This window comes from Plectrocnemia conspersa, unplaced genomic scaffold (genome assembly GCF_051122295.1).
Source record: "Plectrocnemia conspersa isolate PC_06_02 unplaced genomic scaffold, ASM5112229v1 ptg000008l, whole genome shotgun sequence".
Lineage (NCBI taxonomy): Eukaryota > Metazoa > Arthropoda > Insecta > Trichoptera > Polycentropodidae > Plectrocnemia > Plectrocnemia conspersa.
The window spans coordinates 4501241-4518117 of NW_028277172.1; the positions used below are offsets into that span (position 1 = coordinate 4501241).

A 16877-nucleotide genomic window follows, 5' to 3' on the forward strand; every position below is an offset into this window, starting at 1 on the left:
TATAAAATGAATTCTTTGATTATATTTTTGACATTAAACTATTAAATAATAAAGACGCAAAGGGACGTTATATTTAATGTATGTCAAGGGCGTCAAAATCATTGCTACGGCTCTTTATGTACATATGTATTCGGGTGGTCCTGATAATCAGTATCGGGCGATGGTGTCGAATGCGGAAGAGTCCAGGTTAGGGATTCCAATCCCGGGCCAAAATTTTGATCCCGGGATTTCGGTATTGCAATTAGTCGATCCCGGGATCCCGGGACCAGTCCCGGGATAATTTTCATGTTATTTTATCGATAAAAATAATTTAAAATGAATAATACAATATTTTTTTACATCCGTTTTTTATAACGTACAATGTATAAAGTACGTATAATTTTAGTCTTGGACTTAAAATAGAAAATAATATAATAAAAATAAAAAAGGGAAGGTCTTATTTATTTATTTGAGAAGATAAAAAATGAACTTTTGACAATGTATGTACATATGTACATTCATAGACACATTTAATGGAAAACATTATTTTGGAAAAAACTCACGAAGTAACATCAAAGCATCAAGCATTTCATCATTTAGCCTTGATCTGATTTTGGTTCCTAAGCAGCCTGCAGCTGAAAAAGCACGTTCAGACTCACAGCCTCAAAGATTCACAGATGACACGTGCAACTCGCGCAAGTTTGTATACAAAATATAACGATTTTGTCAATAATAATTCGATTGTGCTTGATAAATCAATCAATCCAAAAAATTCGGGATCATGTTTTATAATCCCGGGACTCATCGGGTATTGAAAATCGTTCGGGATCCCGGGATTGGAATCCCTAGTCCAGGTTGATCAAAAGGTTGGGTCTTATATATTAGTACTTACAGTTGCAGAGTAGCAATAGGCTGATTTAGATCAATGTTCAGACTTTTAATGAAGCATGGATCTCCGGGTGGCCCTTTATAAGTGAAATCATTGTTGTTGCTTCTTGATTCGTTGAGTGAGGCAATGATTATTGTTTTTGACATGTGTCTCAAAGATTACAGAATGTAAATAGACGGTTAAGAAATTTTGGTTACGGTAATTAATGTTTGTGGTTTTTAAAAGTCTGCTGATTTTTCTTAGGTGCTTGTTTGTAAACTGTGCAATTATGTAGGCTCTCTTATAAGCAATGAGTGAGATATTTTTCTTGGTTTAGTGTTTTATAAAACTGACTTTTATGACGAGTCAGTATTGTTGCTTTAATCATACAAGTATTCAACGCTGCAACTGGCATTATCTTTTGAATAAAAACATGATTGGATCAACCTTTACGTTTATTATGGTAAGTATTGTTCATTTTCAAAGCCATTCGCCAGACAGAGTATATAATTTTCTTTAAGTAGAGCCAAATATATTTTCTAGTAATTTTGAGGAAAATTTATTTGGTTTGTCCAAATTTTATTTATTGCATCTATGGTATAAATAAATGTTTTTTTACACATTTCCCCATACAACATTATATACTCATGGTAGGTGTGAATAAGTTGACAATTCAAAAATATATTTTTTTTCTGGGATTATATTTTAGATGAAACACAATTAGTTCTTAGAGCTTATTCTCAAGTTTTCAACTTATTTACACTTATGTAATGATTAAATAAAGGAATTAATAAAATAGCAATAGTTTCATTTAACGTTTTATTAATTCAAATACTTTTTTACTAAGACAATTAATGTAAATAAATTTAATGTACTCTCATTATCAAATCACTATCATTAATGTCATTAGATATCAAGCTTGCCCGAGTCAATTTTTTCATACTGGCCGAACTCAAGCTTCAGATTTATAAATAAAAATGAGTAACATATGTACATTTCAGAATAAATAAATTACTATGGTTTTAAAAATACATTTTATTCTATTTTTAGTAAGGCTATTATTTTTTTCTTAGCTCGATACACTACTGACTTGAGCAAGTTTGATATGAATAATGACACATTCATTAGAAGATTATTATAATCGCTAAAATTACTAATTCTATTAATTAGGGTGCAAATATCAATGGTTGATTTAACAAAATACATAAAAATTGTATACTATTTCATTAATAAATTAAAAGTGCAATGTATTTATAAGGAAACATTAAAATAATTACATGGTACATGAGATTATATATAAATGGGACGGCCGTTTTCTTCTTTCTGAAATTGATGAATGATTTTAGGTAAAATTGAGCACATACTCTAATATAAATGATAAAGATTTATTTGGAATATTCTAAAGCTGCAATATTAAAAATAGGAATATATTTTTTAAGAACTCTAGTTTGTTTAGATAATCTTTTATTTGGACTGCAGTTGCGTTTCTATCTAAGCCTAAAACAAGTGGTCCTTTTCTATGATAAAAATTTAATTTGGACACAGCTGAGTAATTACGGTACATAAAAAAATTAAATGCGATTTCGAGGGGCAAGATACATTCATCAGAATTTATTCTATATTTTTGTACCACGTTAAGGCAAATATTAATATTGTAACATAGTTCACTGGCTCCACTGAGGCATTATAAAAACATTCCAATATCCTCGAGGATCACAACCATTAAACCAGTCATCGAGTCTGCGCCCAGACCGCTATATCAGTGGAGTCAGTATTGCGTTTATGTTCGATTTAAGTAGTATAAAGACGTAGCGAACAATTGGAAACATAATTCAAATATGTAAGGCAAAACTTTTTTGTCTATCGTTTCGTCTAGTTCCTAGAAGAAACCCTACTTATGCTTATTTAATAGAAAATATTAATTCTACTTGCCCAAACATCGTCAGTCTACAAATCCCTTTCTGTCAATGGGATACGAGCTGTTGAGTCTAAAATTCAAAACATGATCGATAATCGAGCATTTGGCATAATTAAATTAATTATGTTACTTTTTTATATATAATAATATATACCTAGGGTTTTGAAACTCAACGGCTCTTAATTATAATCGTTGATCATGATGTATCCGAATCGTTATAATTGTATTTATTAATAAATAAATGTGGTAGTTTTTGCATAACCCGTTATCTAATCTATAGTATTTAATTTATAAAAAAATCACTGCTGCTTTTCCGTGTCTGTTTTCTTTGGTTTTAATACCATTTTCAATATAGGTTTATATACAAACATCCAAGGCAAGAATAATATGAAGCCAGAGAAGTAAAGCGATCTATAAACGGACCACCATTTCGCAAAGCTCAAGAGCGTGAACGGTAATAGGCAATAGCCCATGAATATAGTGACGTAGAACTTCAAAAATATAAACAAGAACAACTTAAACATGCTGTTCGATTTATACTTGTCTAAGATTTTGCTCTTCTCTATGATGGTTATGAATTCTTTCTCCATCATCATGATGATGAATTCCAGGAAGAAGGACATGTAGTAGCCGCTGTGGAAGCCGTGCCAGACGGCGAGGAAGAGCAGCGTCAGACCCTGGCTGAGAAGGCGGTTGCCGAGGAAAGCAGCGCGCTTGTAGATGTATTGAGCCACCCACGCGTTAGTGTTGATGTTGAAGCTGTCGATGTAGTGGCCGAACTTGGTCAGACCCTCGTAGAGACCAGTGCGAACGTTGCGGCAACCGTCCCACATTGATTTATTAGTATCTTTGTCGATTCCGTTGTGGGCAAGACCGTATGTGATGCATGCGCCTGAAAAAAAATTAGTTTAAGTTAAATAACAGTTCAAAGTAATTTAATAAATTTAATAAAAACATACACAGTAATTTATGATAAAATAAGATTATGCGAAACTTATAGTATAGATGTAATAAATCAACGTTAGAATAAATATTTATCTTTCTGAAGCAATTGAAAAAATAAATATATTTTATTTTTACTGTGAAAACCACTGGATTGATTAGTACTAAAAGCTGTATGAATAAATGTAGGGTAAAGTTTGGTTATTATCAGTGCTCAGTTTTCGAGTTATCACTGTCATTACTATAACATTTATCAAAATAGTATAAATAAACAGCATTTTTTATGTATTTAATACGCTTTGAAAATATTATTTATTCACAATACATAATTCAATTTAAAAATTATTAAATCTTATTCTAAATATTTATGAACTATTAATATATTATTGTATTTTATAAAAAACATACAATTTAAAATCCATTTAATTGTGACGCATGATGATAATAACGTTGTATTGTAAATATTTTTTGACTATATCATATATTAATATTATTTATATACAAGCTAAAATATATTACTAAAATATGTTATTTCACTTATGACTAACTTCACGCAGGGAACTGGATTTAATTTATTTATAATATTTGATTCAATATGTAAGGGTAATTCATTTCCTCTTAAATTAAAAAGTAAAAAAAGGTTCAGATTTATTGATAAGGTGAATACTAAAACACACGTTTACCGCAACAACTTACATACAAAAACCGTTTAAGCTAGATTTTTCAATATAGTAAAACCTTTACTGTAAGGATTTTAGACAAAAAATATTTTTTTAAATTTCATCATTATTTTGAAATATAAATTATAGCAATATTTATTATGATAATGTCGGGACCACAATAATAAGAACATAAAACTAATAACTTTACGGGTTTTTACACAGCAAAAAAAATATATTTTGTTTCATTTGCTGTTCAAACCCAAACCTAACCCAAACGAATACAGGCGGCCCTCAACTTTCGGACGTTCGACTTTCGCACATTTTAAAAAAAAAACAATTTTTTTAAATTTAATTTAAAAAAAAAATTTAATAAAATATAAACACGAGTGAGAAACGGAAAAACTTGTGTTGATACGAACAAAAATAAATCAAGGACTCATAAGCTTCACATGATTCAAGACAAAGATTATTAGACGTTCTGATAGCGGTGAATCTTTTGCTTCAATCGGACGTTCGTATGATACAAACAGGTCTACGATATGTTCAATTTTGCAAAATAAAAATATATTTAAGAAATACGTTCAAAATTGTGAAAAATAAAGATATATTTCCGCAATCTTTAAAGATATGTTTCCAAAAAAACACAGCAAAAAAAAACATGGATGAAATGGAAAATCTTTGTCATCGTGGATCGATGACCAACATCAAAAAGATGTCTCTCTGAGTATTTCAATTATTAAAGCAAAAGCTCTTAGTTTGCACAAAGATTGGAAGGATAGATTAAAAAAAGATTTTAACACGGTTTTTCAAGCAAGTAACGGTTGATTTTACAATTTTAAAATGAGGTATTCTTTTCATAATATTAAATTTACTGGAGAATCGGCTGATGCGGATAAAGATGCTGCAAAAGAATTTATTTCCTAATTATCCAAAATTATTGAAGATGGAGAATATTCCTTTAGCCAAATATTTAATGTAGATGAGACAGGTTTATTTTGGAAAACTCTTTAACAATGAAAAATATGAATGAAGCCTTCACGCACCTTGACAAATTTTTAAATATTATGAAAGATTGTGATCTCAATGGAGAACGCATATCTCAAGTGCGTGGGGCGATCAATAAAGACATAGCATGTTATAAAATACTATATGAAGAAAAGAAAAAGAATAGTAGAAAACAGTTAACTCTTGATAACTTTTCAAAGGAAACACCCGCAAACCCCACTTAAACGTGTCTCTTAAACATCTTATATTTACTTGATAAATAAATATTTTAAAATACACACAATTTCAATTTTTTTTACTTCCCTCGACTTTCGTACATTCAACATTCGCACACATTTTCAGGAACCAATTATGTGCGAAAGTCGAGGGCCGCCTGTATAACAACGGTATAATGGTTAATTTGTTTAGGTTAGGTTTTGGTTTGAACAGCACGGGAAAAGCGGTGGGGAGTAACAACTGGTGGTTTTTGAGTGTAGCGCCGTGCTAACTAACAAGTACCAATCAGTTTTTGTCGGCATAACAAACATAATACAAACATATTTTGTTTAACTTTAGTGGTTTCGAGTTTAAATAAATGGTTTGAAACAGTTCTTGCAATAAAAATCAATAAGACGACTTATTGTAAAAACACATGAAAAGGCTCACTCGTCCCAATATATTGTAGACAGAAAAAATGTGTTTCTACATGAGTCAAAGGATTAACATAAACTTTATGAAGTGCCGAACATTGTCAATTCTCGCGGATTATAAGCATCATCAAATTTTGAATAAAAATTTTATAATCTTCTATTTATGAATCACCTAATTGTACAAGCAGAATTTGATCTTTTCATATTTTCAAAAGTGAAGAATAAATATTTTTTTACTTCTAAATTGTAATAAATAAACAAACTGTGTAATAAACTGATAGCAAAATTGTATTTGAGCATTAAAAAAAATCTATTCACATCTCTCGCTAGATAGCTATTCATCAACCGATGGATAACAACGATCATGCTTTGGACAGTTTCACTCTTAAAACACCCATTGTACACAGCTGTGTACACCCACTTATTTTCAAAGTTATATGTATTTATCTAAATTTTTCTTTGCTCAGTATGTCGTAATAAATAACAATAAAAAAAATTTCATATGTAGTTTTCTTTTGGGCATTAATGTGTTAAAAAAAGTTGTGGATTTTTTTATATCCCTCTTTTTAGTTAAGAAATTGTTGGCAATTTATTCTTACATAATATGAAAAAAATGTGTGGCACTCAAATGGTTAAATAATTACTTACAGATTTTTTTTTAGTTAGATCTTCAATCCAAATTACGAGCGCTCGTTCCATTTTTTCTAATAATTAAGATGATAATTTGGAACTTAGTTTTGTTCAAAAAATGCTTCTCGAAATAAAAGTAGCATAACGGCAAAATCGTATAAAAAAAGACCCGAGTGTAGTAGTAATTTGTGAGTTTCACCTAAAAACTTCTTTTAATTTTATGATATACCCATCATTTTCGTATTATAATTTGTTTACAATTTCATTACAGTTGAAATAAACTAAATGGGTTATTTGTCATACAAGTGTCGATTCCGAGAGAGCATTTTGTGGCGTTGGTTTGATTTGCACGAAAATAAAATTGAGATTAAGAGATAAATGTTTAGATGTACCGTGTTTTTTAAGAGCTTATTTAAATACATTTATTTTCGTAAACAATATATTTTTCATGCGGTATTTAGATTATTTTTTGGTTTTTTTTTATTACCTCGGTAATACCAGTATTATTGCAATCCCTAGTCACAACGAATTAGACCTTGAACTCTTTTTTAAAAGGCAGCAAAGTATCAATATTTTACATAATTAATGTTAGTGTTTATATACTTTTTTTAATTTATATTATGTGTAATACTGCAATAAACATTTAGAGTTGGAAAATATAAGATATTTTTGTTTAATATGAAATATGATGATTTCAAAGGTGACATGTAACAATAAATATTTAAATGAACTAGTTTGATAGACAAGAGGACTTTAAGCTATGGAATTGCACAATCCGCGTATTATAATCTACAAGGACATGACTTTGAATAAGGTCATAAGCAGATAAACAGGTCCATAAATATTGAACGTTAACAAATGTTTTATCAATAGATAAACAAAAAGATATATTACCTTCGGTGAGCAACCAGCAAGCTATATATTTAGACAAGACGATCTTGCCCCATATTCCCATTATGATGTGCTTCTTCACGAACGACGTCTCGTTGAATCGATCCGTCAAGAAATAGTCGTCCGGGAAGTACACGGTGCCGACTTGGTACACGATCAGATATAAGATTCCTAAGAACGCTCTCTTTAGACCCGCTTCGGTGCACGAAGGTTGCGGTACGTTTTCATACTTTCCGGCCAAGTAATTTTTAAATCGCACCATCGAGAACTGAGGTCCGACTAGATAGCTAGGCGGGAAGAACACGTAAGCGGTGACCTCTAATAAGTTGGGAGGTTGTTTCAGAGCAGTTTCTAGGTTGGATTTGGATAGTTTCTCGGGCGGTTTAGATCCGTCCCACAGATCGAAGCTCAATCCGATCAGTCGCAAGGCTAGGACGCAGTGAGGCATCGTCCATTTGATGTCGTAGGTGTCGGTGCCGGTGGACCAGTATCCGGACAGTAGGTATCCCATGTGAAATATGAAGTTGACGATGACGGAAAGTTTGGTCGGGCCGAGGAGCATGGTGGAGAAGTAGCTGAACAGCACGGCTATGATGCCGTGGCCCATGGTGAGGCCGAAATTGAACAGGCCCGCCGATAGACCCGTGACGGCTAAGATCAGTAAAGTCAGCTGGGGGCGCCCCTTGAAGGGCGCAGTCCCTAAGATCCATCCTAAGGGGTAAGTGGCGGCGACTGAAGCGAGAAGTCGGATTCCGGCCTCGGGGGCGCCGATGACGCCCGCGAGATAGGCTACGGGTCCGCGACCCGCCATCGCTAACCAACCTCAACTTTCGACTGTAGCAACTGACAGGTAACGGTGTTGCCATACGAACGGGATAGATTATGGCCGAGTCATTCGATATAATTGAATTAATCGAGGTAAAAAGTGACTGTCAAGATTTCTAATATATTATTGAACGGTTGAGCGATTCTATTCATTGACACGAATCAATATTGGTGATGACCACATTTTGAAAATATCAAAAGAGGACATTATAAATAAATAAGTTATATTATTTTTTTTAGAGAAGAATAAATTACTGCGGGAGCTAAAAAATAATTATTCGAGTAGAACCAAGTAGCACATACGTCGCAATATTATTTTTTTCAAAATTCGGTTGTGTATTAAATATTATGAGCGGCTGTTCAGTTATAGGGTGTAAAAGTCATAGTAGAAAACTATCAAAGAACAAAAATGGCATAACTTTTCAAACAAACGTTTTTTAAGCGTCACTCGATACGGCTTGCGCACATAAAGCCGAACCACTGACTTGTAACATAGCGCTGTAATGTTACAAGTTACTGGCTGGCCGGCAGTACTACGGCCCGGCCACGGCCATAACCAACGACCAGCCGCAACCGGCCATTTTAATATGGAACGGCATGCGCCGGCATGGCTGTGCGACCGACCGCAACGACCATTCTTGTGTTATAAAGCCAAGCACCAGTCAGTCTGCCGTTGCGACAGGAGTTTGTATGAGGTTATATGGCATAACGCGCATGTGTTGCTGTCACACACCTACAGTTTTTATAAATCTGTCATAAACAAGCATTTATTTGAAATCGATGTATATAATACAATACAAAATCCTAATACTAAGGCCGGATTCACACGTGCCGGGTGGATTTGCCCGGCACCGGGCTGGCGTCGTATAGCGGTACGCGACAATTGGGCGACGGACAAATGGGCGATTCCGGTCAATTGGGCGATGGTTATTTGGGCGACGGTCATATGGGCGACAAAAAAAACTTGCACGCTTTGCTTTATTGTAAATATTAATAAAATATACATTAAAACGAAAAAGTATATTAAATGCTAAAAACAATTTTATTTTCAAATTATTAACTCATATTATAATTATATACAATACCATGTAAATATTCTATGATATTTTTTCTATTGTACCTCAAAACTTTTATAAAAATTCTTTGGTCTGTTCTTTTTATTAAGATATCCATTAAAAACATATTTTTCCTTGTCTTTTTGACTATGCCTGAATTATCCATTTATGAAGAATATAAACTGTGGTAACTCAAATTAGTCGTTCTCAACAATGATCTATAAAAACCAATTATCTATAAATAGCACATAAAATATAACCCACATGTGAATAAAAAGACACATACTTATTTTTTTGCTGTACTGAATTTTTTACCAAAAACACAATGACACAATGACACTGTGGCAAAGTGACAAAAACCACGACAAAAATAATTTTCAAAGACGCAACGAAACTTTTTGCGAACATTTTCAGTCAAAATTCAAAAGTATACTGAGCGCTAGTTATGGGTTTTTATATTTATATATAACTACCCTATCTAGTTTTAAATAGATAACTGTAAAATATGCGATTTTTGTGAATTCGCAAAGTTTATTCTCACACTAATTTCCAAGGCGCAAAACATAAAAAAAATTCGCGTTAAGGGCAAAACCCACGATAAACATTTATCAGCGCTAGTTCTAGGTTTTTATATTTATATATATAACTACCCTATTCAGTTTAAAATAGATAACGGTAAAATATGCGATTTTGGAAATTCCAAAAGATTGTTCTCACACTAATTTATAAGTCTCAAAACATAAAAAAATCGCGTAAAGGGCAAAATCCATGATAAACACTTATCAGCGTTAGTTCTGTGTTATTATATTATTATAAAACTATCCTATCTAATTTAAAATAGATAACTGTAAAATATGCGATTTTTGGAAATTCCAAAGGTTTGTTCTCAGAGTAGTTTCCAAGGCTCAAAACATAAAAAAAATTCGCGTAAGGGCCTACTATAAACATTTATCAGGTAGTATACTTATAATAAAATTACCGACTTAAGCCGTGTGTTTTAAGTGTTTTATGATATCGGGTAACTCTCTAAAATTTTTGAATAAAAAAAATCACTGTTAAAGTGATATTTTATGATTAAATAAGCACAAATGATAAGTAAATATATACATACTATATCTTATGTAGGTATATTATATTTTGTTTAGACCAAATAATGTTTTCATCTTTTAATTCTATTCTAAAAAATATTACTTATATTTTCGTATGTACGTATATATATAATATACATATATATATATATATATATTTGTTAATATGTATTAAATTATGTTAATTATTTAATTAATTATAAGATCATGATTTACATCACATTTATTTGTAATGCATTATTATTCTATCGCCCAAAAGACCGTCGCCCAAAAGACCATCGCCCATTTGTCCGTCGCCCATTTTGAATCGCCCATTTGACCGTCGCCCAATCGTCGTCGCCCAATTGACCGTGTCCCTCGTATAGTGCGTGTGGTGTTGTATGGGCAACGTCGGGCCGGCGCCGGATGGATTCGTCCGGCACGTCTGAAATGGTCAGTACTAGCCCATACAACACCACCCCCACTACACGGCGCCGGCCTGGTGCCAGGTGAATCCATCCGGCATGTGTGAAATCGGCCTTAGGTGACCAGATTTTAAATATATCAAAGCGGGAGCTGAAAAATAGGTCATTTCGGAAATTAAAAATGTTTGTTCAAAAGCCATCCCAGAAATTTTTGTTTGAGAAGGACAAATTTATACGGGAAGCTAAAAAGAAAACGTCATTTCAGATTTTTTTTTTGTTCAAGGAGAACAAAGAAAGGTAAAAGAAGAACAACATTTTTGAGGAGGACGTCTGGTCATCTTACCAATACATAAATCCGATTTCTGACATCGATTTTGAACCTTTTTCAGTCATAGATTATCGCAGGGGTGAAATTAATATTATCTTAGATAAAAAAAACACATGGAGATGGTCTGATGACAGAACCTGAATACAGTGTTTCCCCGAGATCAAAGAGTTACGCTTGACTAAAACTATTATCATGTTATTAGGGTAATGCATTAGTATTTTTAGGTGATTTATAATCGTATCTCTATCGTGCAAATATCCAAACAGCAATTTACCGGGTTCGTTTGCATCATAAACATGCTAATGATTGTATCTGGCATTGAAATCTCTAGTTAAAATAACAGAGATGCCAAAACCAAGCACGGCATCAAAATCGGATGCGACAATTGTTGTGATTTTATTTTTATTTTTTAGCAATGTTAGAGTTAAATTTAGTGTGCGATCAAAATTTTACAAATTATTACAATTGCGATAAAAAATATACATACAAAAAATATTAAATTATAGAATAATATCATAGAAACCTTTACAAATAAGGAATTCTTTATATTATATTAAATTTAAATTGGCTAAGGACGAATTATTAAATGCTATATTTATTTAACAAATATTTATGTATGATATTATATATGTAGTATATACATATATCTAATTTATTAGGATTCGAGATCTTAATTAAGTTGCTTTATCAAAGCAATTTACATTATCGAATTTCCTAGCTTTCATAAAGCAACAATAAAAGCAATGAGATTGTTTCAAATGCTGCATACATATATTATTATATCATGAATCTTGCGGGATAATTGCTTAAGAGAATTATGAAATAACAATACGGCAGGTTGTAAATTCTGTATATAATGATAGCAAATGTTACCGCCCATCGACAACACAATATAATACTTTGAACAGGGGTTAGAAAAGCTGTGTGAGATAAAATATTCTAATATTTTATTCGAATAAATAATTATTAAAAATTAAAGAAAACTGTTATGTTTCCTATCACAATACTATATCAATCTATATCTTTTTTATAAATAAATATATTTATTTTTATGAATGTGGCATCCCTGATTAATCAAGCATCTTGTTCATTTTAATAACAACTATAAAACATCTTATTTGAGATGGTATTTTATTGTCCAGGAAGAAGGTTGTTCTTTGTAATGCAGTGATATTTATCAAATGAAACGTGTAGTAAGTTGTTCGTATAAATTGGCACGCAGAACGATCGATTAATTGATGCATTTAAAGATTATTTATATTGTATAGGAGAAATCTTCGTTGATCGATTTATGCGATCTATAATTTTGAATACTTGTTTAATTATATTTGATCTAAGAAAGAGTAAACATCATAAAAATATCATTCGACCAGTGGCGCTTATACTTTATTAATTATTATTGTACATTGATGAGTGATGGCTTACTTTCGGATACTAATAAAACTTGATGGCTTCGAATATATATTGATGCGTTTGTGATGAAACCATGCTGAGCAATCAACTATCAATTCTTACAAACGTTGGTCGTAATTGTTTCAATTAGCGATTGGTCACTGATACTTCGCCCCATCGTGTAAGCTACTTGCGTATAAAGTAAAAAAATGTCCTTTTATTTAACAATATAATAATTTTCACAGTTTAATTTTAAGATTTGATGTTATAATATTTAATATTTTTAAGTTCTCAATGGCGCATGTACATATGTCATTAATATAGATAAGAAAAGCAGAGGACTCACGTTCGATCCCTGCGGTACTCCACAACAAGTAAAATACTGACGGCAAACAAGTTGTTAATTTCCGAAGAACTTCAAGACAAACACTCAAAATACGTAAGAAATTAGTGACTGGGGAACGACATGGACGAAAACCGTGTTGCTGGTGTATTAAAGCCAGCCAATTAATAAAGATATGTTATTAGATTTCGTATGAATTTTTTGTTTTGGCTAAAGATACTTCCGCTAAAGATCTCGTAATATTTTTTTAAGGCAAGTCAAGGTTCTTTTTACGTGTAAATGACTTTTGTAAATGAATATTTATTATTTTTGAGTATCATAAGCCACTGGGATAATCTGTTGGGTCACGGTAGTCTTGATTTAATTTAATACAATTAATACATGTAATTTATAATTTACTATTTGTACGTATATGGTAGTAGGTAATAGTTATTTTTTAATTCTACAAGGATGTAGTAGTGTTTTTGCGATCTGGGCCAAAACAATGGACGCATTGTTTGAGACCATTTTCACAACGGACACCATTGTCAGGTCAATATATCTTATTGTTTGCAAGTGATCATTTCGTGCAAGATTATACCTTGTAATTTATGGCGAATTCGCAAAGGGTCCATCATCCAGCTCCAGGGCATTCGAGCAGATAGCTCCTTTGTTGTATGCTGGACGATGAAATGCTAGGGCGTCATATGGAATACTCATATTTTATAATATTTTTAAAATCAGCGCTCTAGTGAGAAATATAGCTATTACATCTTATTATATTTAATTCAGTTTTCCCGGATAGGCTTTTATAAATAAATTGAAGCTCATGTGGTTTTAAACCCATGACCTTTTGATTGTTAACCTTAGAGTATTATTATTGAATCGTAATATTCTTGATATCATTAAAAATAAAAGCAAAAAGGTTTCGAGCTCAAAATACGAGATAAGGGTAACGAGTTCGTGACTGAAGGCGCTGTTTTTTTAAGCAAATGTCTTTTCGTTCTTCGAAACAACAAGTTTATTACGATGCAACGATAAGAGACATTCTGTAGCGTCGTTAAAATATATTATCATATCCATTGAAAATAATAAATAAATGATTTTAACATGAAAAGTCATCTTGTACTAAATTAACACCTTTAATTTAAAAATAAAATGTGAATTTTATGCTGCGTGGAACTGAGCCTGTGGGCTCTGTGTAATCAATCTGGGCCGTACAGACTACGCCATTTTGACTTTATTGTGTAGCTAAAACTAATCCTCAAGGTTGGTAGCACTATTATGCTGTTGAGACATTTAAACTCACTGATTATTTGCAATGAAATGTGAAGTGTTAAACTCGTATATGATTTAAGTAACAATCTTGACTTGTTAATTACTGCATTTTCGCTTCAAGCAGCTTGAAATCGTAATTTAAACTTTTATATAACAGAATATAAATTGAGAGATTTATGATAAAACGGTATTTTTTTGTGAAATTTGTTTCAATAAAAAAATAATATTTTTCATTGTCGCACTCTTTCCAACTTACAAGTTTACTACGTCGAAAATTACGGTCCTTAAACTGGTAGTTATTTAAAATTATCACCGGAGGCTCTACTGACTCTAAATCTGTTTTTTATAATATTTTTATTCAATGCTTTTAAGCCACACTATATACAGATGTAAAATGAAAGCTTGGCCTAAAGTTGAGTTATATTTTAATTACAGATGCAATCTTTGCGAAACTATTTATCATCGCTCAGTTACTCGATAGCGGCGAAAGACACGCCTTTGTGTAAACCAATGGTTCCAAAATAGTATAAATATGTAAATAGATACAAACATTACAGGATATTTATTTTTTTGTAAATTTAATTTTAGAGCTACTAATTATTTTTAAAAGTTCATTATATTTAATCAAAATGATCTTGAAATAAATACGATTCAGATACGAAACGCTTATCTTTTATTATTTTCAGATTATAACATCAGTACGTTCTCGATTTAAGAATTCTGTTGAATCCATGAGTAGTAAGAGCTGACTCTTGTGAATACATCAGGATATCCTCTGGCGCAAGGAGCACCCCAGGAGACAATGCCGACGACGCTTCCTCCGGCAACCAATGGACCGCCAGAGTCACCCTAAAATTTTAAAATATGAATTATTGCTCTTTGAACATTTATATAAAAATAAAATATTATTTGATCCTTACGTGGCAAGCGCCTTGTCCGGACCTGGTGAATGTGCAGAGTTGATTTTCTGTGATTCTGTTGAATTGGGCGAGAGAGTTGGCGCATTGTTGGGTGGCGATGGAAGACAAGTTGATGATCTGGAGATTGTTGGGTGCCGATCCTGGGTACTGTTTTTAAAAAAAATAGTTTAATATGATAATTTGGTAGTAAAAAGGTTTAAAAATTCTGCTGATTGAAAAATGGTACTATAACTAATCAACATTAATAATTTTTAAGACTGTGTTACGTCTATAGTAGTTATGAAGCATCTAATTTTTTAAAAATTTTGAAGCATCGTTTAACTATTTTATAAGCTGATAATTTACATGACAGTTAAATATTTTGCAGATCTTTAGGGACAATGCTAATTTTTTTACAAATTATGTTGCGGTGAATAACAAAGCATTAAATGTTTTTGTGTTTTTGTATAAAATCCATTGCCCATTTCTGATATAAAATAATGTTTATGAAAATTCATAAGAAAAATAAATTTTGAATAAAACATCTGATACGTATAAAGAAATTCATTCTTTCAAATATTAATAACTAGTGTCCAAAGACAAGTGAAAATAAACTAGACTATATTAAAAATTCAGCTGCCCCTTGGGAATGCGTTACAGCGGATACCGTAGGGCATTCAGAGCTAAGGTAGGGGTTTCAAAAAGTAAGTTGAAATAGACATGCAGTTTTTTATACTTACGGAAGTAGTTCCCCATCCGGTCAAAGTGCAAGTGATTCCACTTCCAATCGTTGAGGAGCCGATGGGCATTATTTTGACTTTCGGGCCAGGTTGGAAGTTGCTATTAATGATCACCAAGGCGATGTCATTTTGCATGGACTGAGAGTTGTAAGATCCATGGATTTTCAATTGGGAGGCTTGGTGGGCCATGCCTCCAGAGTTAAGTTGGTTGGTTCCAACGATGGCTCTTGTGTTTGAAGCAGTGCGTCTGTTAAATAAAAATAATAAATTAATGAACATTAAAACCGGCTATATTTAAAAATATAGATCAGAATAGCTACCCAACGAGACAGTGAGCAGCAGTCAAGACGGTCCTCAAGGAGATGATGGTACCACCGCAGAAGTGTTGGTTAGCACTGGACCTTAAAGATACTTGGTAAGGTGCAGCACCATCACCTGCCGTCGAACCTCCAACTACTCTCCAGTCCCATTCGGATTCAGCCGGAGCTCCTAAAAATATAAAAAAAATTGTTAATAAAAGTGGGTACATTGAGAAACATTCTAAAATGTGTAGCTCACCATAGCAGAGCCCGGAGATGGCAAGCACCAAGAAAATAAGGATAGACTTCATTTCGACACGAATGTGAGTCTTGTGTCTCAATATCCAAATACTGGTGTATTTATTCGCTAGAGTAATCAGTACTTATCTAAATTCTAGAATATCACTGAATCTAAGCTTTGTGCGAATATAAACTAGTGAGCGATTATTTGATAGAAAATACACTTTAATCATCTGATTATAAGATAAATAATTTATTATCAGGAATCAAAGATTGCGATGATAAGTGGATTCAAGAGATTTTATAGAAATGTGCAGAACTAGATAAATACAAAATATGTTTATATTTAAAAAAATAGCTTAAAGTAGTGTCCTCAATAAGGATAAAATGAGACAATATATTCACTTACACTTAGTTTTTACTCAATAATGCTATTTTTTTCTTCTTTAAATGCAATTAAAATAAATCAATGTTATCTTAAAT

General features: G+C 32.2%; 2 protein-coding genes across 2 annotated transcripts; both read right to left on the minus strand.

The window, feature by feature from the left end:
- Positions 1 to 1652: 1652 nt before the first annotated feature.
- nes (lysophosphatidylcholine acyltransferase 3 protein nessy) lies at positions 1653 to 8360 on the minus strand. The gene is made up of 2 exons (XM_088189984.1): positions 7528 to 8360; positions 1653 to 3657 (listed from the first exon to the last, which is right to left on the minus strand). The coding sequence occupies exons 1-2, from the start codon at positions 8333 to 8335 to the stop codon at positions 3065 to 3067; spliced, it is 1401 nt and encodes a 466-aa protein (XP_088046110.1). The 5' UTR covers positions 8336 to 8360; the 3' UTR covers positions 1653 to 3064.
- Positions 8361 to 14874: 6514 nt separating this feature from the next.
- On the minus strand, positions 14875 to 16534 carry LOC148232758 (chymotrypsin-2-like). Its single transcript, XM_088191143.1, has 5 exons — positions 16414 to 16534; positions 16176 to 16344; positions 15856 to 16102; positions 15137 to 15283; positions 14875 to 15065 (listed from the first exon to the last, which is right to left on the minus strand). The coding sequence occupies exons 1-5, from the start codon at positions 16463 to 16465 to the stop codon at positions 14928 to 14930; spliced, it is 753 nt and encodes a 250-aa protein (XP_088047269.1). The 5' UTR covers positions 16466 to 16534; the 3' UTR covers positions 14875 to 14927.
- Positions 16535 to 16877: the final 343 nt, after the last annotated feature.